General features: G+C 35.2%; 1 protein-coding gene across 4 annotated transcripts in view; it reads left to right on the top strand.

The window, feature by feature from the left end:
* Positions 1-5,970, top strand: part of LOC128022258 (fibulin-2-like) — a 72,185-nt gene extending 66,215 nt beyond the window's left edge. For all 4 annotated transcript variants that reach the window (XM_052609616.1, XM_052609615.1, XM_052609618.1 and 1 more), the window contains 2 exons: positions 2,796-2,919; positions 4,489-5,970. In XM_052609616.1, the coding sequence (XP_052465576.1) occupies positions 2,796-2,919; positions 4,489-4,846 (482 nt within the window). In that variant the 3' untranslated portion in view covers positions 4,847-5,970. The remainder of the gene's footprint in view (positions 1-2,795; positions 2,920-4,488) is intronic.
* Positions 5,971-12,851: the final 6,881 nt, after the last annotated feature.

Below are 12,851 nucleotides of genomic sequence, written 5' to 3'. Positions count from 1 at the left end.
ACATATTTTCAGTTGTATCACACTTTTTTGTTATGTATATAATTCCATTTATAATTCCACATGTGTTAATTCATAGTTTTGATGCCTTCAGCATGAATCTACTATTTTCATAGTCATGAAAATAAAGAAAACTCTTTAAATGAGAAGGTGTGTCCAAACTTTTGGTGTGTACTGTATATATGACATGATAATAAGGCCTGAAGTTAGGAAGAACATTTTACAGAAAAAAATAATAAAAAAAATGTAAATAAAGATAATGATTTTTTCCTTCTCAAATCTTGTCTGTGGTTTAAAAACACCCCTGGCCAAACGGGGTGCATCTCTTCCCACTGATAATTACTGTAGTTACCATGTTCTGAACATCACATCCTTTCTTTTCTAACCAGATGTAAACTATATATATAGGTGGCTGAATAAAAATATTTGGACATTATTTATAAAAATTACATCAACTTAGCACCAACAAGCTTGTTAGCTAGACAGTTAGCATCAGCTAACAATATTTACTTATTTTCAGTACGATGAACATTCATGTCTGTCTACTCGTCTAGTTAATCCAAACAATATACATATGTATAACGTTACTGTCGATAAACAATATAAAAACAGACGTCACATAGGACATTTTAATAAAACTGTTAACATTACGGCAGCGGTGAATTTGAACGTGCACGAGTTATTGTATTTAATCTGTGTTATTTTATGGGTTTTTTGTTGTTGTTGTTGTTTTTTACCTAGAATTGATGTGTCTGCATCGTCTGCACTCGAGCATTTCAGTGGGCTTAAATAGATCACTCTTTACAACGGATTTAGTTTCCAAACAACTGACAGTTTTGACCTAAATATGATTTTCAGTTACAATAATTAATACAAAATTTCGACATTAATAACTTACTTTTAGCAACGTCAGACGCACGCGCGCTCACAGGATCTCCCAGTTCTTACTTTTGGTGACTCGCACTAAACGGTTCATTTGAATCAGCGAGTGGTCGACACCAGAACAGCTGCAATCGGATCATTCTAATTCGTAAACGAATCGTTTGGTGTGATTCGCGATCCGATTTAAAAGTTTATTTTGAAAAGATTCAGTTCGTTCATGATGAGTCAGACACCGCTTCTGCGTGTCGGAGCACGTGATATTATAGGGAGTAACGATATGTTTTATGAAATGTAGTGAAGTAAAAAGTACGATTTTATGCTTTGGAATGTAGTGAAGTAAAAGTAAAAGTTGCTCAAAATAAAACTATTACTCCAGTAAAGTACAGATACTTGAAAAATGTACTTAAGTACAGTAACGAAGTAAAGCTACTCCGTTACTGTCCACCACTGGGGGAATATGACCAAAATCTTATATCACGAGTAATTTTATTTCATGGTAACAATATATATCACAGAATAGTTATATTTGCTTTAAATAATTTAGCTTTAAAATTGGTTTGGGCATGTGGAGTGTCTAATAGTAAAATGCAACACCATGAAATACCTGTTATTTACTTCGATTTTTTCAGTTACTTATATTGGCCTCTTTTTGCATTTAAATTGGCTTATTCGGACTGATAACACTGAAAATGATGCATGTTTTTTTCTAGGGCATTGGTTAAATTCATGATTGCTGTTGTGTCATAGTGTCTGTCTGCATATTTTAGTTATATCTGGTCATTTTCTTTAATGTATTTGCACAGATTTTATCCATTTTCCTGGGAAATGTATCTATTTTCATATTATTTTGTCATCATTATTTTATTTTAAGGAGTTCAAATGGTCCTTATCAATGCCTTGATTGACATGGCAATAACATTCTGTAACATTATTTTGACAGTTATCGTTTTGGGTGTTTTTATTTTCTTGTTGTTGGAGTGGTTGGGTATTGATTAGGTTTTAGGCTGGGAATCATCCATCCAAGCTGGCAACACTGCTCTGACAGTCTCTCAGACAGGGCGCACATGTAGCAAACTGATTCCTCTTTCACTGCTGATTGTGTTTCAGTGGCTATTATATTATATTATATTATATTATATTATATTATATTATATTTCCCCCATTGATGTCGCTGCTCTCCTTTCACAAAAAGCAGTTCGGACATTCTGCTAAGTATCTCAGTCTTATTTAGCACAAAGAAGTAAGTGCAGTTTTTGGGTGAACAGTTCTTTTAGACTGTGGTTCATATTCTTGCCAACTCCTTTCTAAAGCCAAATGCTACAAACCTAATCCTGAGCCTTAATTTCTCTAATTGGCACATTGTGTTGTGAAGAGCTAACCTCAGGTTCAACACAGAGCTGCTCGGTGTCCTCCATCGCTCACCAAAAGATCACGAAATTGACGAAACTCCCTCAGGCTCTCAAGATAGGAAAGTCGATGAGAGGTGAAGAAGAGCCTATACTTGCTCCCGAAGGGTAGCGCTAGCCTGCACCAAACAAATTAGTCTGCGGATTGGAGCCGGCGAGCTGTAACGAGGACTTTGCTTTTGTAAAATGAGATGAATAATAAATTACTTCTGGAGGGGCCAAAATCGACTCCTACCAGAATGAAGCCCCTGACAACCCTGCTAGCATTGATTGGGGCCAGGTAAAATGTAACATGCGCTGCCATTTAGCTATTTATTTATGTAATAAAGCCTTACAAAATCTAATAGTTTACTTTTTTATTCCCCATTGAATTTCCATTTACTTTTTTATGTAAGAAATGAGAACTAAAAAGGATACTTGGGAAAGGAATTGATGACCTGAAAGATTTAAGCAGTTAATCGAATGGATATATGACATCTATTTAGCTGTTGTCTTCCCTTTTGTTCTCAGATATTGATGAATGTGCCACTGGATCGCACAATTGCTCTGCTTCCCAGACTTGTTTCAACATCCAAGGAGGCTTCCGTTGCTTGTCATTTGCATGTCCAGACAACTACAGGAGAGTGTCAGACATGTAAGTATGGCCTGCGGGTTTTTCCCCAATCACATTTATCATGCAGAACACATGTGGGCTCCAACAGTGAACCTGCCAGCGTGGATGGAGCCTGTCCAACTCACCACCGTGATCAAAAAGTTTCATAACTCTTAAAGGGATAGTTCACCCAGGATCCCAATCAAACCAAGAACCATAACAAACTTAAAGGGATAGTTCAGCCAAAAATGAAAATTACCCCATGATTTACTCACCCTCAAACCATCCTAGGTGTATATGACTTTCTTCTTTCAGACAAATACAAATGGGTGTTATATAAAAAAAAAGAAATGTCTTGGCTGTTCCAAGCTTTATAATGGCAGTGAATGGTGGTTGAGATTTTAAAGCAAAATAAAGTGCATCCATCAATAAAACTTTATAACATTTATAACCTTTTTGGAGCTTTTAAGTTTTGATTAACTGCCCTTTTAATACAAGAATTAAATGATCTGTCCGATTTAAAGTATTATTACATAATGGTGAAACTGGAAATTATCCAGACGCACATGCACACCTGCTGTACTAGCTCTGTACATCCACATTGCTTAGAGCATAAATACATTCATTACAGCATCCTTGTGTCTTCTGTATTGACGCCGGCTCCTTACAGAGCATGGTTCCTGCTAAGCAAAGGGAATGGAGGCAGATTGTGTTGATTAGGCAGTAGTTCAAACACACACGTCTGGCCAGTGTCAGCATGGACTCTGACTGGTGGGAACTCCCACTGCTCACCATCAGCCCCCCTGAGATTCGTAGCTTTGTCAGAGATTTAACAGCAGCTAGGAGTCAGCAGGTCCCAAAACACCTGCGCTGACTACGTTGTGGTCATTTAAGGAGACCGTATCACTGTATTACTCTAATGTTGCCTATGTACTGTATGTCATGCTGTAGAAGATTTAGTTAAACAGCGGATCAAGACAATCAAGTCAGGGTGTTTTCAAATGGGTGGTCCTTATTAATCCACATCAAAAGAGCCCACCCCTAAGTATCTATATGGCTCCTTCATATTATCACCGAACAGCACACCTCATGTGTTCTGTTGTTGTTTTGTACTGTGCTTTAATGTTCTATTTGTTTATTTTCGATTTTGATTTATCGATTTGTTATTCCAGTGTTTTTTTTTCTGTTGAACACAAAAGAAGATATTTTGGAGAATGTTTCGTTTTGCTTAAATTCTTTTGAATAAAACTAATAAATGAATAAATAACAAATTTCAGTTTATAAACAGGGCAGTGAAGCATTTTTCAATACAGTTTAAACATTTTGATAAATGCTACAACAACAGAAAACTGAAACGACACCAAACTCCAATTATTTTTATTGTATGGAAAGAACAACAGTGAGACATTTCTTTCAAAATATCACCTTGTATGTTCCACGGCAGAAAGACAAACATCTTTGGAATGACATATTGAGCTATCACTTTAAGATAGCCTGTCCTAAGAGCAATTTTAGATGTTTGACATTAAAATCTAAATTTGGCCAGGGTCTTTGCAGGACAAACCTTACACATTCTGTATGCCAAAACCCTGACCTCTCCCCTGCTTTTAGACGCTGCGAGCGAATAAGTTGCCCCAACTTCCAGCAATGCCAGACCATGCCATTACGCATCACGTACTACCAGCTGAGCTTCCAGACCAACATCATCATCCCAGCTCAGATCTTCCGCATCGGACCCTCACCCGCCTACTCGGGTGACAACATCATCATCAGCATCCCGCGAGGAAATGAGGAAGGCTACTTCAGCACACGGAAGCTTAACAGCTTCACGGGCGCGGTGTACCTGCACCGGCAGGTGCGGGAGCCACGGGACTTCCTCATCGATGTGGAAATGAAGCTGCTGCGTCAAGGAACTTTCACAACGTTCCTGGCCCGCATCTACGTGTTTATCACAGCAAACTCCATGTGATGTTACACTTGTCTTTAATGATGCCTTTGATTCCACATGGTGCTAAACTCTTCAAGCTTTTGCCTTGAAGTTGTCATCTTAGATCTTTAGGCTTCTGTTTGCCTAACCGATTTTGCTCAGAGAGACTTTGATGGGAGTCTCCCAGTGGGATCCAACCGCTTTTTGTATTTTATTTTATTTTAATATTTTTTGAGTAGAGTGAGAACAAACAGGATGGAGTACAGAGACTGACAGAAACATTTGGCTTTAAAAAGTCCTGGCTTTTCCTCTTCAAAGTTTTGAAAGTACTTTACACCAGCTGCTATTTATACTGTACCAATTTATCCTGATTGCCTGAAACTGCTTTTTATAGCACTTCATTATTTTTCTAACATCACTATGTTACTCCTCGGGGGGGTTAGCAGAATAGAGCTGAGGTAGAGTTACATATTTGTAATGGCTGTCACGTTTCATCCATAAGCCGTTGAAGTACTGTGCCATTTAAACATCTATTAATTTCACAGCTCATTCGAAATAACTGATAACTGTATTTGAAAATGTATAATTCACATGAGTGCCTCAGTTCAGAGCAAACCAGCCCGCCAAAGAGAACATCTGTAATCATTGCATTGAACACTTGCAATTAAAAAGGTGTATGATTGTTATTATAGATTCTGATGTTTGTTTCAGTTGCGCTTCCTATGTAGCTCTTGGTGCTAATATACCATTTTGGAAACATTTGACACGCATACATGAAGAGTGTGTGAGCTCCAAAGCAGCACTGAGAATGTTTTCATTGTTATTTTGTAATACTGGACCTATTTTATTGAATTACTGTCTTGAAAATCCGTCTCAGGGTAAAAGCATAAAATAATCTCGATATACTCTGTAATGCACATCATATCGGAAATCATATTGAATATCAACATAAAAGAGCTTCATTTTCATTAAATTCATGCAACAACCAAATGTATCAGTGTAATAATGTAGTACATATCTGTCTTAGTGGATTCAGTTCTTCAATAAAGCAACATCAATACTTTTATTATCTTAGAGATTACTTCAGATGTTTGTCACTTCATTTGTTTGTTCCGTTTTTATAAAAAATAAAAGACCACCTCCTAGTGGTGGAAAGATGAAGTATAGCTTGTGGCCTGAGGCTCACTGTGATTTCGGCATGTTGCATTAGCAATAAACCACCATCAAACTTTATGATGATATAATTGCACAAGTAATGATGCATTTTATTGTACTATCAAATGCATTTAAAGTCAACATTATTTTTGTTCAATCGATGTCCCCCCTGGTCTTTTTGTAAACGATTTATCAGCGCTTGTTATTAAAAAGAAAAAATGCTTGTAATCTTTAATAAAAAAAAGCAATATCTTGCTCTTTCTCTGAAAGGACTTTTCTTTGTGGGATTTTGGAAATGTTAATCAATTGATTAACACAATAAAAAGGTCAATTGTGTATATCTCACAATTTTTGTCAATTAGTAAATTATGTAAATTGTGAAATTTTATCTCATAATTCTGACTTCTTATTTCTCTCAACTTGCGAGTTTATATCTCACAATTCTCAGAATTGTGTTATATAAAATCAGAACTGAAAGATATAAACACAGAATTGCAAAGGATAAACTTGCAATCATGAGGGGAAGAAAGTCCACTGTGAGAAAAGTCACAATTACCTTTTTCATTTCTTATTTTGTCAATGAAACAAAATCAAAATTGTAAGATGTAAAACTTGAATTCTGAGGCAAATCACAATTCTGAATGATATCTATTTATTTGAGTAAAAACACGATCAATCTAAATACCAATGAATAAAAAAGCTTCTGCATATTACATGTCCTGTTCCACTCAAAACTACATATTATAATAGTAAAACGAGTTGCGAACAACATTTGACTGTCAGGAAATAGCCTATAGACCAAAAAACAAAAACTCTGTATTATGTGTTGCCATTTATATTAGAAAGGTGGGCTGTTTTCAGCTTTTGGAACAGCCTGCAGAGTCAAGGAGCTTCGCTCTTTACCCCTCTCATTGTGCTTTCCATCACAAATTCTCATCAGACCTTAGCGCTATCATTTTCTGTCACACCCTGGAGGCCGCTCAACCCTGCCTTTCATTGTGTAGGTATCAGAAAAGGGCGTACATTGTTCAAAGCTGGCAGTATGGTCGTGTATGTAGTACATCCCTACAGATAACCTCTGCATGATATCGGCAAGTAGGAGGAATGATACGATTCGTCAGCTCAACAGCACACTGTAAATCACACTGAAACTAGCCTGGTTTAAACAAACAAACACACACATAAAAAACCACTATGTCCAGGAAGTAAGCGTGTCGCAATTGCTGTTGAGAGCATATTTACACCTAATATACACTGATATGTCTTATTAAACAGAATGTCTTTAATAAAAGTGACTATCAAAACAATTACAATAAGATTCATATATCACTCTGTAATATGGCCATAGATCACTTATGGAGCAGTTGCAATAAGTTTTGTGTGATAGTGTTGCATGGGTGGCCCCTGTCCTGGCTGTCAACAGTCGAGGCTCAAACACTTCTGTCCATCCTACACACTTACAGTAGGAGTGTGCTGCTTCTTACAGATAATGGTCTTCCCTCTTCATCCTTATCAGTCAGACTAAAAATACATTGTTGTGTTCCTGGGAAGCCAGTGTTCAGCTTGAGGAGGGGAAGCCACTGAGAGAAACATTGGCTATTCCTATGATAAAGATGCTCAAAGGAAGTTATGAACCTTGTGACAATATTCACACAAATTCTTGATGATTCACTTACTTTGTCACTGATTTAATTTTGGGCATTATGCAGTGGGCGTAATAAGAATCTCTTTCTCTCTAGGTTTATTTTTATTGTAGAAAACATTTTTGTTTACTTTAAGTTTTTCATCCAATATTATACTTTAATTCAGCTTTATTTTAATTAACAAAATGTTTTAGTTTTATTTAACTATATAATAAATGTGTAAGCATGTGAATTTTTTTTAAAATTGTATTTATTTATTTATTTTTGTAAAAGCATAAAAAAAAATGACCCCGATGTAAATTTAGTGGATGTACAGTATTTTCCCCAAGTACATATGTGTAGTTCATTACAGTTTAAAATAAGTATCCATTGTTTTATATTTTGAAACCCGGCTAATTTATTTTACTGAAATGTTTTGAATGAAAAGGTTCTGAATAGCCTAGAGCTAGAACCTAGCCTAGACATAGGCTTCTCGTTTCAGCATTTTCAAACAAATGATTTGACTGAATGAATCAAAGATTCACTCATAAATAGTCCCTTATTTTGTTTCTAAATATACTGTATAATTGTTTTTAAATGAATAAGTTGATTGACAGTATTTATTTATTTAATAGACAGTAATTAATTTATTTCACAATATAAACCCGAGACTGAATTCAGAATAGCATACTGTCGTTATTTACTATTTCTGGCATATATTTATATAGCAGTATAACATATCAAAATATAACAGAATTTTGAAACGAATCAGATTAAATTGTCTCGTGAGACTCATAAAGTTGTTGCATCACCTACTATAACAATGTAAAAAGAGTCATACATCCCCACCACACAACTAAAGCAAACTAACACTCTGTCCTTTCTCTTTTTATATTACATTTTAATACTGATCTAAATTCAATATGAAAAGATTGACAGTCTGTTCAGGAACGCATAAACATAGATAAGACAAATTATGCAAACAATGAATAGTCCTATAGTCCTCCACAATATTATAAAAAGTGAAACTTTTACTTGAATGCCTTCCTTCTCTGAAATTGTAGAACTGTCAGCCCCAAGATTTGGTATGGAAAATGCATAACTGAGATCTGCACGTACTGTCGTGCTTGTGGCAAAAATGCAAGTTAATTACTGAAGTGGATCATTCACTGTGCTATTCCAATGCCCTTCAGCAGCACCTGCTTTGATTCTTTGATGCCAATCAACCGAAATGTACATCTTTAATCTGCGTGCCTTCAGCTTCACAATTTAGTTCTTTTCACCCTTGAAAGCTTGAACCATCTTTGCCTCCAATCAGTGAAACTAGTAAACCATCTGAGCTCGGTCAGTGTGAACTTAAAGAGTTAGTAATTAAATGAAACTGAATTGCACAAAGGCGGTTTCTGTGTGAAAGAGTTTAGGAAGCTGGTAGGCCTACTCGCACCCGGCCACCCTTTAATCCAAAACTGGTATCTGACTAAAGATTAAAGGCAGGATCAGTACCTATGCATGGTGAGCTGGATCAAATCGAAGGCTTTCATCCTTTTTTTTTTTTTTACTTCAACCGCCTTGGAGTTAGACAACGGTTCCACCCAAATTACCTTCCAATGCTCCTCAGGTCAGCATAAAGGCATGATTCTTAATTGCTTTGGCTGTTGGCACTGGCACTGACATTGACAGGACGTCTGGCCGATTTACGTCAGAACGTAGGCATCACTATCCGTTTATGTCAGCTTTCATAAATCACTCTGCATGGTAGTGATGACAGAAACATGCAGAATGTTGGAATCCGAAACAAACAAATGTACAAACCCGACATTTGTGAACTTTGTGATTTCAAAATGCCATATTAGAGACAGAGATTTCTTAATTCCTAATTTATTTATTTTTTTGAATGAATCAGTTAAGTGAGTGAATCAAGGACTCATCCAGGCATACATAACTTAGACTATATAGATGTATCAGTGGCTAAATTCAGAGTTACATAGTGATAGTACTTGCTTATTTTTCATGGCTAAAATAATCTTGTATGAATATTCAGTGAGTCATTCATTAATACACTTATTTCGTTCCTGAATGAATGAGGATTGTGAACGAATCGTTTGAGTAAATGATTCACTGATTCACTCATCTAACATTACTCATTTGTCACCACCTACTGGTGTATTGATGTAATGTACAAAAAGACTTGATCAAAAATCACTGCCAATAATTGTCAGTTTTGCTGTTTTATGTTACCCCTTATTACCAATCAAAATATAAATGCAAAAAAAAAAAGAAAAAAAAAAGCATGTGTCCAGAAAATACACCAAAAACATACAGATAAACTCTTTAAACTCTTTGTATATTTGAGTCCATTATTGTCCTATAGACAGCCATAATTAAATGATTTAAAACAAATGTTTTCTTTGTTTTGAAGGAAAGTTTGAAAATGGCAAGATGCCTTACACTTATCTTCGATGTTGATTTTTCTAAATCCACTGAGACAGAATTATAATAATGCTCGGATCATAAAGAGAGAGGGATTTGCTGTAAAGGGTAGTATGTTTATTTAATTACTATCCTGTGGCGGTTGAAGGAATGTTCACTTGCACAACACACTTGCGTAACCTGTTTCAGTGTCAGCCCATCAAATACTATACGCTCACATTTTCCATTCCAGCATGAGCAAAAATATAGTGCTTGTATAAGAACATCAGAAAGCACAGAGATCAAATCTCTGACCTACTGTAGGGTGTCAGTATCTTCTAGGACCAACAACTGTAATAAAACAAAGATAAAGATTCAGCTCTTGATTAAGGGTAGTCATTTTGGCTATCTTGTTTTTTGTCTAGAGAGTTTTGATATATGGTTATTCATAGTAAACCCTATGCGTGAGAATAATCCATTGGTTTGTTGTTGTTTTAATTAAACAGGGATTATCTGTTTTATCTTCCTCACAATGCATTTATTTATTACACAATATTACTTTCAAGCATACCTTTGTGTTTTGCAATAATCCATAATTCATCTGAAATACAGCTAGAGTAAAGTCAAATTGTGTCCGATTTAAACAGTGAGTCAGGGCTCCTATTTGATTTGTATCTCTTTCAATCAATTTCAGTGGAGGTAGTGAAATATTATTCTTGGAGAGGGCCATAGCGGAGCAAAAAAGAAAAAATCCCCTAATTTTTACAAGCCTGTTTTTTTTTCTTTCTTTTTTTAAGAGATACAAGATGGTATTATGACTAGAAAAGCCTATTACACAATGGAAACCATTTATCTGCTATCAAAACCATTTGGAGCGTGCCATACTAATAAAAAAAAAAAAAAAGAGTTATAGCTTGATAAAACAAAAACTGTGCGCATCTTCATTTTAGGCTGCAAAGCAACAAAATTGTATTATTTTAAAGGGGGGTAATTATTTTCTATATCCACTGTATACATTCACACACGCACACAAACACACGTTTGTTTTTGTGAAAGTGGGGACATCCCATAGGCGTAATGGTTTTTATACTGTACAAACTGTATATTCTATGGCCCTACACCAACCCTAAAACTAACCCTAACCCCCACAAGAAACTTTGTGCATTTTTACTTTCTAAAAAAAAAAATATATATATATATAAATATAAAATATATATATGGCCCAATATAACTTAACATTCTGCTGGTGTACTGAAGGCTTGTTATTCAATCAGTCATTGGGTGGGCTTTGATTCATCATCACTGAATCTGTGAGAGCAAACATTTATTAAAGCTTTTTTGTCTTTTATCACATCATCTTTTAATATCTTCTGATAGGTTACTTTGACTTCCATGCACATATACGCTCTTATCCTTTCTCTCTTTTTATGTATTTTCTATGAATAATATTTATAACTTTTTAAAAACCAAAATGAGGGAAAAATTATAACATCACAGTTGTCTTTTTGAATGCATACAGGTCTAAATAGAGACTGTGGAAGATTATTATTATTATTAATATTTGAATTATGTAAACGGCAATAAGTTAACGTATGAAATAAGTGAATAATAAGAACTGCTGACCTCTGGATATGTTCTACTACCAGGTCAGTCTGTTTCATATGTTTTGCTTTAATATTTTTGCATAAGTATGCACCATGAAAGAGAGAAAACCTTTCAATAACAGTGAAGTGAAGTTATGTGTGGCCAAGTTAGGTCTCCCATACTCAGAACTTGTCTTCTGCATTTATCCGATCCAAATGCACACACACAGCAGCAAACACACACCCAGAATGTTACTACTGTCATTTAATTTTTTTTTTAGCTTCATGGAATGCATCTCAAAAAGTTTTCCAACAGCAAATCATCTTAACAATTTTCCTTTCATATCTAATGTTTTTCTAAGCACAAATACGCTTGTGAATAATTATTAGCTTTTTCCATGTTTCATGGATCATCATTATACCTACATTCCATTCCTGTTCTCTCAACTATTCCATCTTTAATTAATGGAGAAAAATAGTTTCTCACTCAAACCATAAAGGTGAAAGCATCCATGAGTAAATGCATCACCACTTATAGCACATAATATAATTTATTTAGTCTGAACTATTGGGGTGAAATAATAGTAAATTGCAGTGAATTGTGTGAAAAAAAAAATCTCCATATTACTCTGTTTTAAAATGTCACTGAACTTTTAAGACATAAAACATTTTATTTCCTCCTAAATGTCACAACACACCCAACTGATAATGACTGAGAGCACTTCACTGGCTTCAGAGATCTCTTTTTAAAGCAAGGCCTAATATATCTTTACCACTTTAGGAAATGAGTATCATTTAACATTAGGGGCCTCATTAGACAAATAAAAATATCCTTTGTTAGGTTCAATAATTGCAATTTACTTATGTGCAATTCATAATACAGAACACTGTGCTATTGGCTCAACTCAAAGAAATGCTCATGTATTTGGAACCTGTTTCTTTATCTGGAGGTAGAAAATATGGAGAGAAAAAAACAAAAACAAAGCCCTTCGGGTTTTACTTTTTAATATGTTTGGCTTGATTGCATTCTCTGTGCACTAAATGCAGTTTTATTATTGAGCTAGTGCTAAGCAGAATACCCAAGAATAACTAAGAAGGGCTTTCATATTGTAGAAGTGATCCAAACAGCTTCAGCATGGCTTCCTTTGATCCCTATGCAGTGTAATGATTTTAAGTATGAAACATGAACTATAAAGGAGCGTTTTTTTTTTATATAAGACCTGTGACTGATCCCTACACTTGGAATTGCTCATTAAATATTTTATTATCATATCTGTA

This window comes from Carassius gibelio, chromosome A11 (assembly GCF_023724105.1).
Source record: "Carassius gibelio isolate Cgi1373 ecotype wild population from Czech Republic chromosome A11, carGib1.2-hapl.c, whole genome shotgun sequence".
NCBI lineage: Eukaryota > Metazoa > Chordata > Actinopteri > Cypriniformes > Cyprinidae > Carassius > Carassius gibelio.
Note: the sequence above shows the minus strand (reverse complement) of the source record. Positions and strands in the feature narration are given on the sequence as shown.